Source organism: Gymnodraco acuticeps, unplaced genomic scaffold, assembly GCF_902827175.1.
Source record: "Gymnodraco acuticeps unplaced genomic scaffold, fGymAcu1.1, whole genome shotgun sequence".
Taxonomy (NCBI): Eukaryota; Metazoa; Chordata; class Actinopteri; order Perciformes; family Bathydraconidae; genus Gymnodraco; species Gymnodraco acuticeps.
Genome location: NW_022991513.1, coordinates 1519722 through 1544909, shown reverse-complemented (window position 1 = coordinate 1544909; position 25188 = coordinate 1519722). Strand labels below are relative to the sequence as shown.

General features: G+C 42.4%; 2 protein-coding genes across 2 annotated transcripts; one reads left to right on the top strand and one right to left on the bottom strand.

Moving 5' to 3' along the window:
• Window positions 1-260: 260 nt before the first annotated feature.
• atxn1l (ataxin 1-like) lies at window positions 261-9059 on the top strand. Its single transcript, XM_034196954.1, has 3 exons — window positions 261-385; window positions 1714-2894; window positions 3185-9059. Exons 2-3 carry the CDS (start codon window positions 1836-1838, stop codon window positions 4619-4621), a joined length of 2496 nt encoding a protein of 831 aa, XP_034052845.1. The 5' UTR covers window positions 261-385; window positions 1714-1835; the 3' UTR covers window positions 4622-9059.
• An 829-nt stretch (window positions 9060-9888) lies between these two features.
• Window positions 9889-24860, bottom strand: LOC117533292 (zinc finger protein 821). The gene is given in 7 exon segments (XM_034196953.1): window positions 9889-13711; window positions 13713-13851; window positions 15356-15522; window positions 16400-16498; window positions 18288-18406; window positions 18547-18678; window positions 24278-24860. Coding segments are annotated over 7 exon segments (1488 nt in total). The 5' UTR covers window positions 24318-24860; the 3' UTR covers window positions 9889-12919.
• Window positions 24861-25188: the final 328 nt, after the last annotated feature.

The window sequence follows — 25188 nt, the reverse complement described above, 5'->3', positions numbered from 1 at the left end:
AAATACATTCTTTCCATCTATCTGTCTGTCTATCTATCCATCTGTCTGTCTGTATATCTATCTATCTGTCTGTCTGTATATCTGTCTATATATCTATTTATCTATCTGTCTATCTATCTATCTGTCTGTCTGTATATCTGTATCTGTTTATCTATCTATCTGTCTGTCTGTATATATGTCTATATATCTGTCTATCTATCTGTCTATCTATCTGTCTATCTGTCTAGAAAAAAAAACAGGAAATTGAATCAATTTGGTGACGTCATTGGTGAGCGCCTATGCTGGCCTTCGAAATGGGCTCGACTCCTTAGCCTTGATTTCTTCAATTGTCCCTCCGCATATCAACTTTTTATAAAGAAAAGCCTGTTCGCGATGACATTTGGAGGTACGTGCAAACAACGACTCAAAGCAGAGCCATATTTTCTAGGCATGTCTGCCCATTGCCATGTTAGTTATGAAGACTGAAGGCAGTTAATGTAGCTTGTTGTAGCTGTGTTAGCCGTGGAGCTAACTAGCCGGAACCTCTGGGCTGGTGCCCAGAGATACATTACAGAGATAGCTTAACTGTCTCATATACCATTATTTATAATTTGAACTCACTTATACGTTTAGTGTTCGTGTATAACATGTCATTCTGTCACTTTCCTGTGTTTATGCTAAAATGACGACTCGAATGTGCTAGCTAACTTTAGCCAAGTCAGCCACTGTGCTAGCTAACGGTAAACATGGTTACTCTAAAGAGAAGTGAAGCGGCAACTGGAAGAAAACTTTGACATTTATAAAGCAAAGGTTACCTATACAGTGCTGTTCAGGGTTTTGTTGCAGTAAAAAGGTTTACTGAGTATTCTGGACAATGTGTTAAATGAAACCAGGAACAGACTCGAGTCTGAATCATAGACAAACACAGAGCTGTTTGAAGTTACATTTAGCATAAATAAGAACTTGCTTCTCTTGGTATTACTTCCAATGACCAAATGTAATGCTATTATCCACATGTATCTGCTTAATGAGCGCAGGAATGTACACCTGTCATGAAAAGGACAACAGAAAACAGTTGAGCAAATTGTCGTTTGTTTTTTACGATAGAATATAATCTATATAATTACAGTAAAACTAAGAGGTAATAGCTGAGATGTTGCTTGTGTTATATTTTCTGGTGTACTTATTTTGTTGTGATATAACGGGATGGACGTCCTGCAGCTTATGCGGAAAAAATATCTTAGCATCATACATTACATTACAAAAGGGAGGTACTTTTTGCCATTTCACATTTCTGATGTTGGGAAAGCCCACGGTGTTTGAACCTCCGGTGGGTGAGTCATGTAGGCTCATGCTCTCCACCCAAGCTTTGCTCAAACTTGCAAAACTTAAAATGAAACCCTAGTCAAGATGCCAAATGTTTCAGGATTAGCTATATTTTGATTGCTGGATTGAGAGTAAACTATACTTTACACATCTATAAATAGTCCACTAGATAGAGTGGACACTGTTGGATTGTTTGACATATTGAAAAATCATTATATTATTCAAACTTGTATTCATTCTCAAAGAAGAGTTGGTTTAACAGACACATACTATTTATGATACTATCTCTGTATAATAAGATAAGATGTGTAGATGTGTGTGAATTTGGGGCTGGAATCAGGTCTCATGGATGATTCATATTATACAATGATAATAAGATCCTGTTTTTGTTGTTGCTTTTTGTTCCAGGTGAATTGGTAGACAAGGTCAGCCAGTTGATTTCAACACTGGTTCCTGTGCAGGCTGACTGGCTTGCAACTCTCACTTCCTGTGCAGTACAATAAAGCTACTTGCTTGGTCAGAGGATTGCGATGAAACACGCTCAGGAACGCAACCAGGAATGCCTGCCTCCTAAGAAAAGGGACCTCCTGATTTGTAACAGCAGTGGAGGTGGAGGGGCAGGAGGAGCCGGGGCTGCAGGGGGGGGCAGCAGCGGAGGTGGCAGTAGAGCTGGTGGAGGTGTTGGAGAAGATGATTTGGTTTCCATCCAGAACACTGGAGCCAACAGTGACACTCAGGGAGGATCACCGTCGGGAGAGTGGCTGCGAGCTCAGCCAGGGCTTCATTATGGGATGGAGAATTCTGAAGGCATGCCAGCAGTGCCAGTTGACCAGTACAGTATGCTGTACAAAGTGGCTCTTCCCTCTGTCACCTACGCGCCTACCAGTCTTCACCCAGTGCTAAGCCATATCTCTCAAGCCTACACTGTACACTCCCCTCTCCTGCAGCATCCAGGCCTTTCCTACCCTCCCCTTGGTTATGCCCAGATTCCGCATTCCTCTCTCCAGTTTGTCAGTTCCCCTTATGCAGCCGTACCGTACGCTCTACCCCCTGGCTTTGTCCCGGGATCATTAATCTCTCCCTCAGGCACCATTCCTCAGTCCCATGCTGTCTCCCACCTTGTTCCCTACCCCTCTGTCTTACCAGAAGGTGTTGTTTCCCCACCTCCTCAAGCCCAGGTAGCCACTCATACCTTTGCCAAAGTTTCAGCATCAGGTGGCGTCCCACTGATGCTGCCCTCAGAGCAATCTGCCCAGCAGCACCTTGGTGCTGTGGGAGTTCTGCCTGCATCAGAGCTCGGCTCTCGAGGGATGCCACTCTTCTATCACCCTCAGGGCGCCAGGGCGGCCACCAGAGACTCCCACAGTGCCCAGCAGGACAATGAGCCAGAGATGAATGGAGGCGATAAAGAGCAGGGAGCGAGGGAAGTCGTACTGGACTCGGCGTACACTGCCAGAAATGCACGTCTGCTGCAGGTAGCATCCAACTCTGCAGCCCAGGAGTACAGCCAGGACAGAGGAGGGCTGAACCGACGGCTGGAGGAGAGGGGCTCCCCTGGCCAGCGCAGCAGCCCAGACAGCGACCTGGAGGTAAGACACACTGATAGTCTCCTCATGAGACACATGGTTCCTTGTCAATCTCTTTTCCTAACTTTTAGCAGTAGATGGAAGAACAAGAAAAGGTATGGCAGAATTATCGTACCTTTTTTATTTTTAAGCTAAAAAAAGGTTTGAAGGATGAGATTAATAAAATGTATTTCTACCTTTTAGGTGCAATAACATGCTGTGATTCAGGATGCTACTGTGGGATGATATTTAGATGTGTTGGGAATTGTGTAATAATGAATGAAGTGACACATATTCCTCTTATCTACTTCCAGGTTCAGCAGGTGGTTGGCCGTTTGGCTTTCTCTAGTCAAGTGCGGAAGGAGGTGTCCTTTGCTCCTTTAAACCTCTCTCAGAGAGCCAGAGATCTCCATGGAGAGAACACAGGCATGATTTCAGGTCGGACTGCGTTCCCCACTCACACTGCGAGTTACAGTGATCCCAGGATGGCCGCTCTCCAGCAGCAAGCAGGACCACCCGGCCACGCTGTGGTGCTGGCCAACGGGCAACCAGTTTTGATTCCCTTAGAGTATCACCTGCAGCACCACCCCCAACCCCCCCAGCAGCAACACTACCATATACAGTCTAACAACGCCTCAGTCGCCATGTCCTCCCCTAACCCAGGCTTTAAAGCCTCGGATTCTTCAGCCAGAGTGTGCCTCCTTGAAAGGGTGGAGCCGACCCCAGCCCAGCAGCAGCCCCCCCAGCAGCCCCCTGTCCAGCCGGCAGCGGATCAGGCCTTAGCTTTGAGCCACGCTCCTGCCTCGGCTCCTAACAACCCGTCTCACTTCATGAAGGGAGCCATCATCCAGCTTGCTACTGGAGAGCTGAAGCGCGTGGAGGACCTGCAGACTCAGGACTTTGTGCGCAGCGCCGAGGTGAGCGGGGGGCTTAAGATCGACTCCAGCATGGTGGTGGACATCCGTGCCAGCCAGCAGAAACCAGGTCTGGTTTCGCTTCACTTCACTGTGGGGGAGCAGCAGAGCAAAGTGACCATCGACGTGCCCCCGGAGCACCCCTTCTTCGTGTTCGGGCAGGGCTGGTCGTCCTGCAGCCCCGAGCGCACGGCGCAGCTCTACGACCTGGCCTGCCACCCCCTGCAGGTGGGGGACGTGTGTGTGTCCATCACTCTGCAGCAGCAGCCTCAGCCTCAGCAGCAGAAACAACCACAGCACCATAACTCGCAACAACAACAACAACAACAACAACAACAACAACAACAGCAGAACATGTCCAGGACTTTAAGCAAAACCAATGCTTCATCAGGGCCTGGTCACCAGCTCATGGGGCCCCCTGCCCCTCAACAGTCCCGGCCTCCATCTCATTTCAGGCTGGACCGCATCCACAGAGAAAGACAGAGGGACGGTGAGAAGGAGGCGGTCGATAAGGAGGAAGCCACGCATTACGGGGCCGCTGGGCTCTCTGAGTCCCCCATAAGACCAAGTAGGACCTCAGCAGAGCACCCCAGGAGCCACAGCAGTTACCACCTGCACACAGAGGGCTCTGCTTTTGCAGGGGCCGGGCTGGGAGCAATGCAGGCTGCGCTAGGTGCTTCTCAGAGACGCTGGTCCTCACCTGGCCTCCAAAGATATGGTATGAAGGGAGACGAAGGGCCACGCCCTCAAATAAGCACCTCTGGCCACACGAGGCCCTCTTTCATCCCCCAGGAGGTCAAACTGTCCATTGAGGGGCGCTCTAATGCAGGGAAGTAGCATCACTTTTGGTAGCACGTGAACGAGTCTGACAAGGAGAGAAAGAGGAAAAAAAAGTGTGAATGTAGCCTCAGATTGTTTGAGATTTTGCACACCTAGATTATACAAAAATACAAGACCTTTGTCTATCTGGTGAGAAGTTCTTGTTTGTTCGGTTGTCACTCAGCCAAAGGACACGAGCCTGTGGTTTCCCAGCCAGCTCAGGTCTGACAGGGAGCTGACGAGCTGAGTAGAAAGTATGTAGCGGATCCGATGCCCACCATAGTCCTCGCACACTGCATTCCTCTTCCTCCCTCCCTCCTTTGTCGCCACTTCCTCATTCCCATGCTTGAGCTTACCATCACATTCAGTGCACTCTTGTTTCCTTTTTGACCAAATGGTCTCTTTGGAAGACCAAGGACTATGAAGAATGTGTTAGTAGCAGAGTGAAGCTACACCTCGGCAGGTTCTGATGTTTTTTAAAGATCCCAGCCAGCGATCTTTCGTCTCCTCCATTCCTAAGATCCTGTTTTCTTCAGAAGCATTTACCCAAAAAAGGAGTGCAGTTGCTGACGCAGCGGCTCCTGCAGTGCTGTTGGCACTGTTGACGCTAACTGTCAGGTTATGTTACATTATGCTTTTCTGGCAGGAGATAAAAAACCTCTGCTGTCAGCAGAGATAGTTTCTCCCCTCCTTCCTTTTCAGGAGGCGAGTCTGCAAAGAATGAGATCCTCTCTCAGGCGAAGTGTGGCACGTCCCACTTGTCTTACAATCGAAATAGTGATAAATCAATCAATGTGTCTGTTCAGCAATCAGTTTCTACTAAAAAAAAATGTGCTCATGCCCTCGGGTTTAATCTATGTTTGTGAATGTGTTTGCATAAAAGCCAGAAATTGGAACAATGCTTTGTTCTCTATGATAAGTAGAGATATCCTGCATTCCAGTATCATCAGTGAGAATATCCATAGTGTTGTCCTTAGAAGAATCACTTCCTCAGCACCACCCCCCTCCTCTATATACCTCAAAGCTCGCCCCACTAAAAGCAAATGTGTGTTTTTCAGAGGAGGCACCAAAGCCACCTGTGAGAATGAGTCATGACCCTGAATCCTCCCTGGTTGTAGAGAGAAACCCTGCATGTGAGTGGGTCAGTGATCAGGTTTTGTCTTTGCTCAGTTATCAAATGAAAGCTATATTTGTTTTACAGCACCCGGCCGTACGGCTCCCCCTCAGGCAGTCTGTCATCGTGGGCTGTTTCATATCCAAGGTGTCAGATCTGACCCTTTTTTAACCCTGACCTTTAAAGGTGATGCACTATTTTGGTGTTCCTTCAGTAATTCTACACAAGCAATTATGCATGACTAATTTCTCAAGAACTCCTTGGAGAAGCTTCTCTTTGATTCTCCATCTCACTGATGATATGTTATCTCAAGTGCATCTCCAAGTTGTGATCATTATCTTCTGTCTTGTGTTTAACAAACACGGTCCTTTGCTTTTGTACTAGGGTATATTGTATCCAGTGGATCTTATGATGGTCTTGGAGGATGTCACTCATTGATTTCACACTGACCTTGTTGATAGGGGTCACAGTTCAGTAGGTGTTTGTCAGCAATGAAGGGAATATGTTTGAAGTATTGTTGCCAGTGTTTTGTGGTGAGAGAGCGCCAAAAGAAACTGACTTGCTTTTTTAACTCTGTTTACAAATTAGCCAAGATGGATGCTGCAGTTTCCTCCTTCTGACAGATGTTCATCCTTTGTCACTGGAAAATCCAAAAGGGTGACATTGAATATAAGTGCAATTAGACCACACATTAAATCATTCAGAGGTTTATAATCAGACTGCATTCCTCACGCAGACATTCCCATTGAAAAGTAAATCACACAGTTCCCTCTTTCCTGTCATAGAGCTTTAACCTCTGGGAAAACATCGGGTCACTTCTCATGCGTTATGTTTCTTGGTTGTCAGTTCTGTGTAGTTTTATTCTGTCCATCAGCCACTTGTCTGTCCTCTCCAACTCTCATGTTCTCCTCACCTCTCGTGGTTCTCTGAGTTAACCGCCTGACCCTCTGTCAGCAGGGCGGGGGTCCACAGAGACAGAGACACATCAACTGGGAGACCCTTCCTCTGTGTGTTGTCTTTATACGCAGCTTTAAAGGACAGGTTCACATGTTTTAAGTCTGTTAAAACTCTTCTGACATGCCCTATAGATGTAGATTGCCCTGTTAGACATAAATCACTTGAAACATGAAAAATGGCTCATTCATTATAAATAGTGTTATATAACGTGCTCTATTATTTTAGGCAGGCCTCACTGTTGCGACCTGATTGTGTATTTGCAAGAGTCTGGTAATAAGATGCATATCACGATAGAGGCGCTACACTTCAATGTGTCGCTATATTGAACGGCCAAGTATTGGGATTTCTAATATATCATTTTAGGAAAACTATCGTATAACGAGCACACGGCCATATGCATTCATCTAAGTAAGCATCAGAACAGGGATCTGTATATTATTGTAATACTCAAGTATCAATATTTGTTAATCCTCTATTGTATTAATCTAGGCTTGAAAAATGTGAACCTTTCCTTTTTAAAATGCTCAGCAACGGGGGTCGAAGTCAAGAACACGTCTAACCATCAGAGGCTCATCAATTCAATTCAATTCAATTCAAAACCTTTATTTATCCAGGTAAAATCCCATTGAGATCAATGATCTCTTTTTCAAGGGAGACCTGCATGACACCATCACATCTGGTTCCTGCTGTAAGCAATATACATAAAACTTGCAAGCATTTCACAGTCGTGGCATCTTCTATGCAGTAAACTCAGTATTGTACGCTTTATTGTCTTAAGCTCAGTGAAGCAGTAGGGCAGATGCAGTCATTTTAGTCTAATGTCTGGTTATAGAATGTTGCTTTTATTTTAATTACCTTTTTGTAATACAAACCAGTATTTTGCTTTGCTAGTTTATTTTTTTCTCGCTAGTCCCCATATTCCTATATTCCAGGAAGCTTTTACTGTCGGAGAAAAAGCACTCGAGTGTCACTCATTTTCTTGTGTTCTTTAAGCATTAATTTTGCCCCAATTGCTACACCACTTCAATATTTAGTTAATCACAATGCATTTATTGGGGTTGAAATAGTGTGACGCCCCTGTTGACCCTCACTGCAGACCCTCCTGTTCTGCCTCGAGCCTTTTTCTTTTTTTAGCACGTTAAGCAGAAAAGCTTCTTCTACCAAGATGTCCGATAAATCGTATTCACATCACTGATCGTCTGTTGCTGTAAGTAATTGCACTAAACGCCCTCCTTTTACAGTGTTTTCAACTTCTAACTGTTGGTAAATTGAAGAGTTTGAAAATGTAAAGCACACAAAATCACGGAGAAATTGCAGGCTGTGTGTGTTTCTGTAGATAGCTGTTTTTTTGTTGTTGTATAGATAGCTTTGATGATGCTTGTCGATAATGCCTTAAACTCTGCTTTGTACAATGTGTGACATTGAAATAATGGAATAAGGCTTCTGGTAAACGTGCGGTTCCATTTTGAGACTAAGCAAATCAGAAATGTCTCGCTCTGACGCTTTCACGCTTCGGGGGACGGTGTATTCCTTTTGGACTCAAGACAGTTCTATGAAACCTGCCACTTTGTTAGCGTGCCGTTTTATTCTTCTTTATAAATTCCTTTTTTAATACACTCTTTTACTTGCCTTTAATTCCTGTTGTGTGTAAATGGAAGCTCTTCTCCGCACTTTTTACAATGTGTTTACAAGTGTCAGCAAAGAAGGGCAGTCCATTATTTCCAAACACACGCTAATGCTAATGTTGTTTTATGGTTGCACAAGTTCAGTAGTTTTTTTACCCTTTTGAATTAATGGATAGTGTTTGATGTCTTGTGTTCCCCCCTCCCCCCCCCCCATAAGTGTATGTTCAGATTTATTTTTGGCACAAGGCTTTTTAAGTGACGTGCAACTATCAAAAAACAGCATATTTTTATTTTTAAAAATGCCTAAATCTGCAAAATATATGCAATGATGTAAATGTAACATTCAATCCTCAAGTATAATCCAGGTTGTTGAACTTTGTATAGTGAGTTTTAATATCGTATGGCCGTACCACCAATATGTATTGATCTTTATCAGAAGCCTTAGAGTTGTCGAGCGAAAGTGCTCCCTTAGAATACCCTACACCTACCTGACTTTAACAAAGCATTAATATCTCTTTTGTTTCATTTCTGTTTGTACGGTTTTTGAATAAAATAGATTTGTACTGTATATTTGTACCTCTCTGAACTACTTAGGGCGGATTTGTTTTTGTTTTGCTGTTTTAATTCTATGTACTTTAAGGACACAAAGATATTGTATTTTTATTGTTACAGCTAACTTGGAGACATTGCATTTACCATGTTTGTTAAGTAAACACAATATAATATATATATACAAATATAAATATAAACTATTATCCAACCTGTGTGCTGTGTTTCTTTGGTTGCATTTGTGTGTTTTGTACTTCTCTTTATAAAAGCATGATAATGCTGCAGATGGTTATGGGGGAATTCATTCAGCTTCTTAATACGGGGTTAGGGAGTTTCAATTAGATTTGAATGTCAAAACTTGATCTTTACAGTTTCAAGTACAGCTGGCAAATGCATTTAATGTATAGTAACTTGAGTCTTATAAGCAACTCAATGTAATACAAATCTAACCACTACTATATATTAAATGTCACCAAGTATATAGCATTGAAATATGAAAATTATATTTTGATCCGCAATGTTCAGATAATTTTAAGTGGTGGGATTTACAAAACTTGATTTATATTTGGTTTTGATATCTGATCTCAAAAATCATGTCAATTTAAAAAAAAATGTACTTCAAGTTATTGAAATTGAACCAATTTAAAGAAAGCCATGGTTAAAATTGCGCTACTTGCAATTGTCTAAACATTTTCAAAATGTAAACAATCAGATGGACGGTTTTCAAAGTAAACAACTGTGGCATTTAAATGTCTACTAAGCTGTAAGTATTTCATGGTGACTTAATTTTCATGCATTATTTTATTCCCCAAAACCTGCCATGTTTCTCTATTTATTTTAGATTTCGTGGACTAGAACCTCAGAAAGACCACAAACAAAAAGTAAAGCATAAGTATTCTTAAACATTTAACGTTAAACTCCACCTACCCTTTGCATTTTAAGAGAACACCTTGTTAAAGAAATGCTTGGTCATCGTCTCCATTCAAATCCATTGTGCATTTGTGTGTATAAAGCAAAATGAGAGAAGCGAGACTGGACAATACCATTATAGTAAAGTTAATGTTTATTTCCACATTCTTCACCAGGTTTCATCATGATCTGTACATCTGTTACTCCAGTAACAGGATGGCATCCAGTCAGAATGCATTGATATCGCAGCAAGCATGAATGTTCCCATTAGCAGTTAGCTCATTCATTTGGCCTTTGTTCAGACATTTGTTTTGTAAACATGGACATTGAGAGGAAATCCTGATAGAATTAATATAGAAAGGCCAACATTTTCTTTTTTTTGACAACATTTTTCTTTTGAATAAACTAAAAAACAGGCAGGCATAAACTAACAGTAGAACACAAGCTCATATCGAACCATTCTAGGACAAGTGCAGTTTCACGACATGCAGTGCTTACCTAATCCATTCTGAGAGAGCTGCTCATAAAACACCAGCACCACTTCAGAGTACTTCCTCTGCAATAATATGTCAGACCACAGGCGCCACCGTTTTCTGTCACCCCCACTGCAGGACAAAGGGGATCACAGCAATTTGAAAGAGCAACCTCTGAGAATACCCAGTATTCATAGTGTGAGAGAAGAGAGAAATAATGACACCTGAAGCCTCGGTATGTCATGAATCGGATGGCAGTGAGACCCTGTTGCTTTCATGTGCTGAAGTAGGAAGAGAAAACACATATCCAGAGACAAAGTGTCTCTAGAAAAGTCACAAACCTGCCAAAAAATGTTGCTATCACATCGTAAGATAGATCTATAAATGATTCTTATGGACCAGGGTGTCATCTCGAGGTTCAGAGCCCTCACTGAGTTCATTGCCTGAGAAGCTAAACTCTTTACATTGAAGTCACATTCTGCATAGTTTCAGTGAAAAATGGATTAATCTCCCTTGGAATAAATAACACATCTGTTGCATAGAGGTTTGATGCACTCCTAGGAAAGCCTCTGAGGATAAAACCAAAGAATATCCCGTATTCTTTTTTACCTCTTTGTTAAATTTGCTGTGACAAACAGCCAGGTAGATGGACTCTTGTCTAGGAGTGACTCAAACAGAACCGTGTCTCTGATATTCTTTGGAGAATATTTCAGAAACTGCTTATTGTAAATGTTTACATCTGGTGAAGTTCAGAAAACTGGAGGTAACCTTACAGGCAGGAAATTAAACAAGTAATATCCAGACATGGCCTCTAATTAAAACATTTTATACCACTGACAGTAACAAAATAACCCAAAACATTTTCACAATAAAAATATATTCACATCATATTGCATAAATATGTGCTGGAATGAGGTTAATGAAGTAATAAAAATCTCTCTCCCAGTATGGGCTGTATGTATCATGAGATTAGCCCCAGTGCTCAGTAATGGTCGGGATCAAAATATAAAAAACAGGTACACAAGTTTAAAATCTGTTCCTTATATGAATCAATAAATAGCTTCCATCAATTTAGCTGATGGAGGATATAAAATAACCCCAGTGGTACAGCTCACGTTTACTGGAGGTAAAACATCACATGCAGAGGAGGCATTATTTGTGTATGATCCTGTAAATAATTACACATTTGATGTTGTTATTTACGCATGAGGAAAACCAATGTGTACTTGTGGGCAGAATTCAAGTAAAGTATCATTTTATGAACATTGTGAACACTAGATGGAACTTTTTAGCACATTATTCCTTAATGTGGAAATATATAAGAGGTAACTAATGTATTGTACAGTACAATAACAGCAGCACAGACAGAAGTTTTATGAGCCTTGGAAAAGCTTTGTAACAGAAAAGGTAAAAAAAAGAAATGACATTGGCATAATATTTGGAGTGTAACGACGTAGGGAAAAATATTTGCAAATGTAAAGAGACAAATGCATCAAGTTGTACGACTCAGGAGGCGAGGGGGAATGATGCTCCACACTCGGCGTGTTCAATAGGACAAAACATTCAATTTCCTGTGAAGTAGCATTTCTATCAAACCTAGGAAATGTGGAACTGCTGTGATTTTAAATCAGTTGCTCCAGTGAATGTTTGTGTCCTATTAAATTGCCTGAGTGATCAACGAAACACTGTTATCGTGGGAAATATCCCAGACCCTCTGTCCAGTACATGAAGAGCTTTGGAAGCTTGGAGGTGGAGCGCAGTAAGCCACGAGACAGCTGAGGTAGAAGAGTTTGACTGAATATGAATTTCCCAGGGCGGCAGCTTGGAAAGAGAGAGAGGTGTAGCTACCAGTAAACCCAAGTCACTGGGCTGGTATACGAGGGGGGGGGGGGGGGGGGGGGGCTGCCTGCGGCTACAAAGTCCCCACTCCTGTCACTGAGGGTCCATGTGCAAAAAGACAATTTTTTCCCCATCAAAGGAAGTATAACTGCTCCTACTAGAATGAACTATGTTAACATGTTAGCCCTCTGACCAACAGATAAATCTCTTTACAACATGCTCTCATCCATACAATATGAAACATTCTCAACCCTGTTCCCAAGGCTTTCTATACTGTAATAAATTAGAAATTGAAAACGTTTTTGCTGTATTCAACAAAGCAGTTAGTCTGTGCGACACAGAAGAAGCTGGAGGTAAACCAGCGAGGAATGGTTCACTGTGACCAAAGGGCAGAGTTAATAGGCGCTTTCACACCGGAGTACTTTTCCCCCCGAACTAGGCCGATAGGGGGGGAGATTTGGTTTAACACCAAAAAGGTCTGGAACTAGTCCCTAGTTCACGCAAACCTTTGAACCCCCAGATAGTCCCTGCTAGAGAGGTAGTACTTTCCTGAGGAGGAAATGGTTCGTGGGTGTGTCGGCCACACTAACAATTTCTGATTGGCTGGGCGAATTGCAAAACAACCCCGTAAAAGTTTTGTGAACCCAAAGCAGAAGAAGAAGAAGTGACGTCAGCGGCTTCATTTGCCTAATCCTCCCTCAGGGACTTATTCCGGTGAGAACGCGATCTACTAGGACAGTTCGAGCGACTAAAGAGTTCGGTGGGAACAAGTACCAGGGACAAGTACCAGCTAAGTACTTGGTGTGAAAGCGGCTATAGTCGCTGCTAGAGGCCCGATGTTTTTCCGCCATTAGGGCATCTTCATGAACAGACCGTTATCCATGGAAGGGACCGGCATGGGGCAGGGGAACTGGAAGAGACTCATGTCTGCTGTGAGGGCAGCCATGGCCGCTGGGTCGTGCTCGATCTGTGTCCTCAGGGCGGGGTCAATCTTCTCCAGCCGCCTCTTGATCCTCTTGGCCTCCCTCTCTCGGATCAGCCTGGCCTGCCTCTTCTCCGGCGTCTCATTGGCTCTTTTCATGCGCATGGCCTCCCTGTCTCTTTGCAGCCTGCGCGACCGCTGGTCCTCGGACTCCTGCATCCTCTGCATGCGCTTGGCCTCGCGGTCCCGCAGCCTCCTGACTTCCCTCTCGTCCTCCGACTCGCACGCCCGCTTGTTCTTCTTCGCCGTGCGCTCGCGCTCCAGTCGATACATGCGGGCCTCCACGGGCTCGTTCTTCCTACGCAGGGCCCATTTTCGCATGGGAGACTGAGCCTCCATCAGCTGCTGGTAGGCGATGCAGCTGTTGCACACCAGAAGAACTCCGGCGGGATACACCGGCATGGGGCTCAGGATGTCTGAGATGGGAGGGAAGCCTGGGGGGGAGGAGTTCAGAGCGTCGGGGATGGACCCCAGTGAGGGCCCGTCAGAGAGGAGGCTGTCGGGCAGAGAGGGAAAGGAGGGTCCTTGGTCAGAGCCCACGCAGGGTCCCAGGCCCTGACACTGCCGGGGGCCGTGGCACTGGCTGGGGTGGTGGTCTGGAGCCTGGCAGGTGTGATGGGCTTGACACATGTTGGGGTCAGGGGCCTGACATGGGGGGGGGGCCCTGACAGGAGCTGGGGCTGGGCCCTGCTGCGTGGTCCGGGCTGTTCATGGGGCTGCTGGAGAGGGACATGGAGCACGTGTCCCGCCCGTCCATCAGATCCATCCTGGAGGTGTCGATGACATCTTTCAGCTTCTCCCTAAGAAAACAACACAGTAAATAAATAAATAGCTGGTTACTTGTGCCTTGAGGCTCTCTAAGAAGCATTAGGCTCTGATACATATTTTCTCCTTTCTTAATCTGACGTCCTGATCACTGCATCCTTTTATGTTGGTGTGTTTTCTTTCACTTGCCTCAGTTGACACAATTCTATAATTACATTTATACAGCTTAAAAAGGTGAATGTTATGTTATTGTTTTTTTATTTTCTCCATTTCTTTGCTCATGTTCAGCTCTGAAGGCACATCAGGGCACATTTGCTGCTCTCTTTGATCAATTCTGTTCTAAGTCCTGTATCCTAGTTACTATCACCAGTCTGCATCAAAGGCTGATAAATACAACGATTTGTCGAATAACAGCTTGTATTGTTTGGAATATTCAGCTTGCAATATAAATGAGAAAAAATACACTTTACATTTTCTGTTGCTTGTATTCATGCCAACAGCTTGTTAGGACCACCTGGTCCGTATGGTTATATATTCTTAGACTCAAGTTATTCTGGCTTCATCCTGTTCTGATGCTTTCCCAACTATTTATCTGAGCGATGAGGTAGGCAATATGCCTCGTGACCTGCGTTTAACTAAGAGAGGAGTTTAGCATACTGCTACCGTATAACACATCTTCCTAACAGGTGCTTTAAATCTTCCTTTATTCACAGCTCATATAAATACACTCCATCACCATCAGCGCTCAGTTTATACTTATGGTGTTTTATTTGCAGTTACATCTGACTATAAGTATAGGTCTATAATTATAGGTCGTGATTTTTCACATTACATTTTAGATTACATGTCCTGACCTTGCCAGTGCTGTCCAAATCTGAAACATAATGGTAGTTGCTAAGCAACTTGCATGTTTACTTCCATTAAATCTGTCAAAGCAGTACTAATTATATTCATCCCTCATGCTCTGCCTCCTGCCTGATCTCTTACTTTGAGAAGCACAGCTCCATTGTGTTGGAACATGCTGAATGTAAGACTAATTATCACTTCATTTTCAGAAAGTTCTCTACACCTTTTAATCAACATTTTTATTAAAACCTACTTACGTCTTTCAAGGATTTCTAACAGATTCTAACAATTATATAAAAATGTTTTACTGCGCTATTTAAAATAGTTCCTCCTGCTAAATCAATGAGGTCTGCTGCCTTTGTAGTAGGTTGCTAAATAATCTGAAGCTTACTGAACCCTTAGATCTTGTTGAAAGGTTTAAAGATCTATAGAAAAGAGCAGCAGCAAAACTGTAAAACTGCATTTTGAATTATTGATTTTTATTATTAATTCATTTACTCGATAGCTGTGGAAGCAACTGACCTAAAATGTTTGACATAGAACAGCGTCATTTTTGATAGAGATGTAATTAATTTAAAATCAAATAGAAACACTTTGGGGCTATAATAATAAAACATCTAAATATATGGTTTATTTTTAAATATGAAAGCAATGGGGATTAAAGACTAGCGATTCTATGGAGATGAGCCAAACCTGTCAAAGTTGTTGGTGTCTGTGAAGCGCGCCCCGCAGACAGCGCAGTTGGACAGGCGGTCCTCGGAGTGGATGAGAAGATGGCGCCCGAGCGAGCCAGGCGAACTCAGGGCGCGCCCACACACCGGGCACACGTAGCTCTTACTGCTGCTCATCATACTGGTGTGCTGTTAACGACAGCAAAACAAGATCAGAACATGGAACTGGGAAAGAAAAGGACATTTAAAGTACACCACATACAAAATGAATGGACTCATTCAACATATTTCAAACTGTAGATAGTGAATTATTCAAATTGATCAAATATTGAAAATGTGTATATTATTCGTATCAAATCTATTTTGAGGAATGGTAAAAATAATAATCTTATTTGATGGTATGGGAGCGTTTTGTACAGTAATCTGCATGATATAAGCATGTTAAGTTGCCATTTTATCATAAATGCTGTTGAAAATCCTGGGAACTTCCACAATGCTTTTTTAATTAGTGCTCTAAATTGAACACTAATGCTGCTTAACCTTTTATTTTATAAAGTCTACGAGTATAACAACATTTAAATATGTTAGAAATACAATTATTTGAGAAGCATTTAAATATGATCTTCAGTGCCAAGAATGCAGACTGAGGGAGACGCTGTCGTAATTGCTCAACATTACACTCATCTGATAGCATCTTTAGCAACAACAACCACAAAATGCCCGCCATTTGCAAAAAGATATGAACATGGTTGAGTGTCAGCATTCTGCAAGGTATAACTCAGCTCCTGAATATTAAGTGATCACATAAACAAAGGACAGAGAAAGGTGTGGAGTCCAGTAAAATGAATGAATATTTTTGAAGTGTGAGACTCCTAGGCAGTCACATGACATAGTAAGCACTATATCATACAGTTGAGTGCTGTACTGATGCTGGAAGCCACTTAGGGGCTTTAAAGGTTACAGCCCACCTCCAGCTTATAGAAACAGACTGGACTGAGGGGTGTAAAGCTGTTTTTTCCCATGGCTCTGTACTATATTAGGACAGGCGAGACAGTGTTGTTTTCACCTGGTAGACATGGGAGATGAGCTTCTCAGGGCTGCTGAAGTCCAGCGAGCAGAGCGGACACACAAAGTTGATGCAGTTGTCTCCCCCTTCCTCGCTCTCCTGAAGAAAACAAGCACCATTAAAAACATGTCAGGAGAAAAACCATTGCTATATGCAGAACGAGTTTACATTACAAAACAACAAAAGAGGGAAAATGAAATGGAATTACAATCACAAATAATTCTGTGGGTAAAAAGCTTGTTTGGATAAAACAGTCTTTCTGTTGCTCAGATTGATCTTAATTCAAGTTATATTGAAATACTTTTAATATATAAATTGGCAGTAATCTGTTTTGAACTCTGATGACGTTTGCACTGCCATCTTTAACTTTGTACTTTTCAGCGGTGTTTCCGCTGTTTTCCGCAAAGTCAATAAATGCCAGAAAGTAATTATGTGTTAATGTGTAACTTATTAGAATTCAAAAGCAAAGTACATCCTCCTCTTTGGAACTTAGTATGCCGACAACTGATTATAAACATAACACGATGGATTCTTAAAAGCACGGCACATTTTTTTTCTTTTTTTTCTTTGTGGAGTCACTTCTCACTTTATGTTTCTAGCTGGAGCGTTTCTACAAGTGGTATATGGAGATGTGTTGAGAGCGTGATTAAGCAACATTTCCCACAAACCCCCAGTGATTCATTAACAGTGACTTGATGCTGTATGCTGTCACAGATGTGACTCACACACAAGCTGAAATGCAGGACATTTTCAAACAGAAGGTTTGCGCACAAAACATATTGGCTGATACCAGGGGTGTTCTGTTCAAGTCCATTAAATGAAAGTGCTTGCCATTTTCTTTATTGCGTAGGCGGATACTTTGTCACAAGTTGTCACATCCCACAGACTACAGAGATGGTTCCTGCTACTTATAAATACCTCGTATACCAATTTGATATGAACCTAACGATCGAGATGTTGAAGATGATTTAACAAATAAAGATCTTATGGTCAAAATAAGATCTTGAATATATATCTGCACACTGCCGTACAACTTCTTGAAACACAGTTTGTGTTTCACTGTTTTAATGGATGGTCTAATAAAAAGGAAACATTGTGTAAATGTCAGATGTACGAGATATCAGCACTTCCTGTTTCTATACCCAAAGTAATTCATTCAAATGATCTGCATTTTTTCTTAGCATGAACATGTATGCAACGAGGGCTGCAAATACAGATTATTTTTTAAATTGTATTGATTAATTTGCTAATTAAGTATTTTCTCAATTATTGGTTTGGTCCAATAAATGTCAAACATTGTGGCAAATGTCCATCAAAGTTTTTCAAAGCCTGAGGTGATGTCTTTATAAGTCCTGTTTTGTGAGTCCAAATCCTAAAGATATTCAGTTTAATATGACATAGAACATAGAAAAGATCCATGATTTCTGCCATTCTTGAATCTAATATAACTTAATATTCACTATCTGTGAATCCACAGTTAGTAAAATACGATATACTTGCGCAGTAACTTAAGCAAAACCCATCAAATACAGTGGTATGTTTTCCTACACAGATCCATATCCAAATGAATATTCACATCAACTGCTGTTTCAGGCACTGCTGGGGGATGAGAGATTAAGTTCTACATTTTCACAGCCAACAGTCTTGCCACATGTGATGTGCCTTGTTTCCCAAATGGAAGCTAGACCCCTACACTGTGACACAGAGCAGATCCGATCCATGTCAATAATATAGCTCTCTGGAGTTTGTATGTACATGCAGCAACACCACCAACTTCTCAGTACAGTGAAGGCCTATATTGTAACATATATTTAAACTAGACACTTTAAAATACTGTCAAAGGCATAAACAATACCACTTTAAACCAGGATTTGCCCCCCTCCCTCACCTCTTTGACCCCCGCTCCTTGAAGGCGGCACTGCGTTCTCTTGGTGGACATGTGGTCGTCAGCGGAGGTGTTGGAGGACGAGTCTTCACCGTGGTTGTCAAGGTCACTATCGCTGTCTTCTATGGAGGCAAACACATCCCTATCAATACAGACAGACACAGAACACAGAGCAGGGCTTACTCTCACTAACGCCCCTCAGTCCCAGGACGTCCCACAGAGTCCCTCCAGTGCTCCCCTGCCCCGGCCCTTCATCCTTTACCTGAGATGCTATCCTGCTCTTGTACTTCCTGGGAATTGTTGCTGCAGCATTCACTGCCTTCGGTGAATTCGTCCCTGCCGTCCATGTTAATAGTGTGCTGAAGTCCTGTGAGGCCTAAAGTGTGAAATGGCCCTGGAGAGAGAAGGAAAGCCTCAGTCAGTAACAAACCTGGTTAACTGATGTGGGTGCGGAATATGACCGTTTATAAAAGTAACATTTACGGTCCTTAATTATGATTTGCTGCTTAGCTTCAGCTAAAGAAGAACCCATTTAATTGGCGAAGAATGACTATATGTTTTCAGTGAATGATTGCAATTTTTTGGCCTATTTTATTACATATAGCCAGGTACAGTATATATAGTTACCGTTTCAAACAAACAATGAGCCACAGGGGGAAGTGGTTTACATTGATTTCAGAACAGCTAAGGGGCCATTAGACAATATGAGTTTCCTGACATCAGCAATTTTGTCGTCATGTGGTGTCTATGCATTAACATCTCTGGGTCTATAAGAGCAAATGAGCAATATTCAACATGGAACTTCTTTTGCTTTTGCGTCAATGAGAAAAAGTGCTGTGATTGTCTATACAGTTGGTGTTCAAGAATTACATCACAATATATATTTAACACCCTCAAATCAAATGCTGACAATATAGACAATATAAATACAATGCAATATAAATCAAATCAAGTTTTATTTATATAGCACATATATAAACGATTTTTCGACATATAAATACATGTCTTTGTTTAAGAAGAGCCTTGGTATTGGTCGTTGAAATAACAATGAATGAATGTTTCCACCAATCAATAATACAATTCCAGGAACTGCAAGTCAGTTTTGCAGTTGAAACCAGTGGGACGGGCTAAAGATGTGGAAATAATAATTGTTTTTTATGTTTGCATGTGCATCAAAAGGTGAGGAGGACATAAATAAGACACCAAGCCCGTCTATCAGGTTTCACGTTGTTCAAGCTGGTCTTTGTATGAAAATAAACTACAATTTCCTGAGCACAGTGAACCATGCAGGAAGAACATAAGTGTGTCTGTGTACAGACAGACAGGCGCTAGTATGACTTTGCACCATGGTGGCAGGACCTCCCATTGAGGGATTGGGTTCACCAAAAACATGATTTCCAAAGATATGTTGATTAGAATATTTATATTTCAATGAATTGTGTCTGTTTTAAAAATAGAATATCCACCTTTTCACCCATATAATGTATGCAGCATGATTGCTTTATCTCCATAGCAACATACTGTACAAAGAGACAGCATCTACTGTCAGGGCATACCACAAGAAGGTATGACTTTTTCCGAACTAGTGCTTCGCCTACAGCTCACAGTTCAGGATTTGTCCACTCACATACAAAGAGCCTCTCAGAACACTTTGCTATAATACAATGGTAGAAATGATTACAATAATACAAAATGGTGGCGACAGGAAGTGGAACCTATCATCAGAACAGCATAGTCCACCCACGAAATAAAAAACACTGTGCCAGATAGTGAATTATTTATACAATTCTACTTTTTTGCGTGCACTACAAGAATGCATTTTCCCCGATTTGGCTGCTTTTATATCAACAACCCCGCACTGAAACATAATGAATGCTAAGCCAGAGCCCACTGACATATATGTGCACACACACATTAGCTTAATTTGCATCCCAACCCCCACTTTTTCACACACATATACACTCGCAGAGACATGCTAGCTCTGTTCCACAGCTATGCTGCAGTCCCACGGGGGAAGCAGCCTGCACTCTTTTCCCCTAGCTAGCTGCCTTGCTGCTCCGTGTGTTTCTCTCACTCTCTCTCAGTACCACCCACACACTGAACAGCCTGGCTCGCCCTCTGTCCTCCCTGCTTGTGTGTAGCTCTGACTACTTCCATATCTATACCATCAGCTCTGAGGGGGAGGATAACGCTTCATACCCTGAAGATAATATGTTGGTCAATTAACTCCTCGTGATGACACTATGTTTTGTTGGTTTTAGGTTTCTGGAAAGAAATCTTGCACTTGTTCCATTATCACACTTGACCCTGAGCAAACCTGTATTTAACTGCCAACACAGCTTCATTGAAGACAGTTCTGTTGAAAGCTTCTCTGGCATGCACACAAGAACATCCCACTGCAGATCAAATTAATGGCATCTTAAATCCAATGTTCTTCCCCCGTGTCTTCTATCCCTGTTATCTCAGATCAGAGATGGGAGAGAGATCCTGACTTGAGTACCCCTGAGGACTGACACCAAGTAATTACAGCCCCCGTCACAATCCTGAGGTATTGCTTGCGAGCGCGCGCAAGCAATGCAATACCACACACACACACACACACACACACACACACACACACACCACACACAACACACACACACCACACACACACACACACACACACACCACACACACACACCACCACACACACACACACACACACACACACACCACACACACACACACACACACACACACACACACACACACACACACACACACACACACACACACACACACCACACACACACACACACACACCACACAACACACCAACACACACACACACACACCCACACACACACACACACACACCACACACACACACACACACACACACACACACACACACACACACACACACACACACACACACACACACACACACACACACACACACACACACACACACACACACAGTTTCACTACTGGCGAGAAGTTAGTATGTGACGCACTTTGGGCCCTTTTCCCCTTTGAAACCAAAGCATTCATTAGCACTGGTAGAGTGGGTCTGAGTATTGAACTATGAACTACTACAACAAGCTGGCTTCACAGCGCATAGCCAATGATTGATGTGTGAGAGATACCCATCCCCCCACTGCTAGGGTTCTGTCTGTACATCTGTCTCTCCTCACTCCCCCATCCTCCCTCCCTCAGTCTCTGCCACTGTGATGTTATCTCTGAGTCTGTGTGTCTGTAGGCAGGAGGTGACGCAGTGTCTGACTGAATCCAGACAAAGAGACAAACTCATCAGCCAACAGACACAGAAGAGGGAGAGAGGAGGGTGGTGTGGGGGGCGGGGGGGATGATGGCAGTGGGGGGTGGAGGGGCAGTGCTCAAAACAAAACAGACAAAAGACAGAATGCCAAAACTCTACTCAAACACCAAGCAATGGGGGTCCTGTTGAATTCAAAGCCCCCTCCTTCTTCTTTTCAGACACCAAAAACACACACATGCAGACACACAACATCGTCTGACTCTGCAGGAAGTGCTGGGGCCCCTGTCTTGCATATTCTCACACACACACACGCAGGACAGCGAGGATGGTGGTCCAGACATATGATCAATTCTCACTCTAATTAACTGATGAGATAATGTTACAAAGAAGAAGGCAAAGGGATTAACCATTTTTCTATTCGCAGGAGATTTCCACTAGTGTGGCCCCTGATATATACCTAAGTGCCCCTCCTTGATCAACTGAAAAGTAATATTGACATTCCTATTGGGATTTTAATACAGCCCCACTGTCAAAGCACAAAGCCATCACAGATGTTCAAGACACATTTGTGCTGAGCTAACTTGGGAGAAAACATGCTTGGAGAAACAAAGTTGTTCTGAATGTTTACAGTAAAAGGCCTACATGCACTTTAACTGTCTATAAACTGTCCGCCTCAAGGACAAAGACACTTCTCTCCATAAAGCATACACCACCTTCAGATCTTATTAACTTTTATACAATGCTGTTGTTATACATCACACTCAAGGAGGAACTCAAAGCTAGACAGACAGCCCTGTTGTATTATTGTCTGGAATTCCCTCTGTGTGTGTGTGTGTGTGTGTGTGTGTGTGTGTGTTCTTCTTTGTGTGTGTGTAATCAGCCCGCCCGCCTGTCAGACTGTCTCCCTGCCTGTCTGGTCTGTCAGTCTGTCTGTCTCTCTGCTCTGACTCTCTCGGGGGGGGGGGGGACAGCTCTGAGCATGCAATTCATAGCTCACAAGAAAAGACAGGTAAAACAATCAAGGCAGAGCAGAGGAGAGTCAACGTGCCGAACACAGTGCCAGAACTCGCACTACAGTGACACAGCGGGAGGCACAGCTTGTCAGATCCCCAAAATGTCTTGGGATTTGTCACAGCATGAGGAGCAGTGCACTAACACACGCCAGCATTACACTGCTCCAGAACCTCCTGAGGGGTTCAGCTCCCGCTCTTGACTCTTGTAGAAGCGCTACAGAGCAGCAAATGAGCCCATTAGCCTGCAGGGATTACTGCAGTCGCGAGATTTCAACAGCAGTTTAAACGAAAGAAGGGCTGCACATACATAACTTCAGAAGATTACACTAGACAATCCCCTACTGTGGACTGAGGCGTGTTCAAGAAGTCAGCATGATGTACACCAAAAGGGAGGGGGGGGGAAACCACTAGTAGGTTATTCACATCCGAAGTCTCCAAGGTATTTCTTAGTTTGATTAAAGTTAACTTTGCAAATTTGTATGGCAATATTTCATTACAATGTAAAATTGTTCAGTTCAGCGTAGTGCCACTGGCAATATGTGGGTGAGCTATGCATACAAACAGAGATGTGTTAGTCAAAACAAAACTTATAGTAGCAATTAATACATCTCCTTCTTAAGTTGTAGAAAAGGACACAACATACATTCATCAACAACTGTCATCTTACAGTGCAGGGCAAGTGCACAGATTTTAAATAGCTTGTGTGCTTGACGTGGCTGCAAATAATGATTTTTTTGATTATGGACTAATCTTCCATATTCACACATTTGAAAAGCTGGAACCAAAGTATTTGAACATTTGATTAAAAGTCAAATATCTAATGCTTTGTATTGCTTTCGTGTCATCATGTGCTGGAACTGAGATGTCAGATCAAATAAATTGACAGCATGCAGTGTGAAACAGAAATGCTTGTCCCTTCTGATCAGCGTTTACAATATGCTATTGAGGTTCACTACAGATCTGCCGTTGATCAAATCCCGACATGTGTGTTTTTTCTAAATGACAGCTTAAAACCAAACCCAGAGACATTACTAGCCCAAAGCTCTGAAATGAAGAAAGACACCATCACAGGGCTTCTTTCGCACCAGTCTTCTAGCAAGACATACACATAGTGATATAAGCTACTACCCCCCCACCATGCATCTGAAACTTTGCACAATTTAAAAGGAAATCAAGGTGATGAGTACAATAACACATTATCAATATCAATTGTCGAATTTGTCAAAAATAATGACAGACACTTTCAAGGAATTTAAGTATTACCATTGATATGCTAATCCAAGTTTAAAAAAAATTATACAATAACTAATCTTTTTTTTTTGTATTCTATTGCATTTACCTGGAGTTTGATTTAGACAATGAGTGTTGCTGTGCACTTACTTAATTTCAGTATTTTTAGTGATCATACACGTGTAGCTATAGCAACTACTACTTGGACAAATTAAGAGAAATGGGAAACAAACGAATGTGCTGCATTGTCAAACAAACTGCAAATCAAAGTATCATATCCACCACAACCACTAACAAGAAGACATGCTTTTTATGACTAAATAACATATGTATAACATTTGAACATCAGCTGCTGAAACAATATACTGTGTATATGCATAAGAGTATGTGATGGTGTCCACTGAAGGCTTGCTTTGGTTTAACGCATCTGCATGCTACAAGATGTACATACGGATAATGGACGTGACATGGACAATACCTGGAATACCTACAGTCAACTTTGAAGGGATTGTTCTGTTTTCGCCTGGACATATTATATATTGTAAAAACCCTGGAATCTCCTCCTAACCCCGCACGGTTTCCCTGAGACCGGTCCAGGTGTTTTCCGCACTGAGGGGACAGATGAGGAACGAAATACTAATAAATAAATAAAAAACGTGATCAATTCCTCTACTCGATCAGCGGACCATTTTACGGAGTTAAAAACCAAAAACCGGATACATGAAAGAGTCACATTCTTGCGGCGGGTAAAATAAAAATCCCCGTCTCCGGTCGATCAGTGTTTTTTAAAAGATGTCCGGGCCCGAGCAGAGAAACACCGAGCGGACCCGAGCCGCTGGACTCACTGCAGCGACGCTCAGCTGATCTCTAACAGCAGCGAAGACACACCGAACAGGATTGTGGGATATGAAGAGACGATGGGGAGTTCATGCTAAAGATACTGTGGTGCGTTCAAGTCATGTGGGAGAAATAAAAACCAAGGTGGTGAGAAACTACACAAAATTACCACATAGGCCTACTATCTCAATCGTATAAAATGTGGAATTTAATTTGAAAACACAAAACAGAATTAGTAATTTGATTATTTTAAATGAACACTGATGGGATGTGCCTTTTTCTGATATCTTTGAACAAATTGAAAAATTGTTAAATGAGGTAGAAAAAAAACATTCTGCCACAATTTTTATTATAATTTTTTTATTTGACAGTAAAGAGAAATCTTAAAACGAATCTGATTGATTTTCTTTCAAATTACAGGTATTCGGGGGTGACCACATATTTCAGTGTCTAAATTGATCTAAATTAGTCCCAAATGAAAGTAGTCTATTTTTGACATTTTGTCATATTCAATATTAGCTGCAAGTAGATGTATAACAGTAATAGGATAGTAGTAGCTTTTACA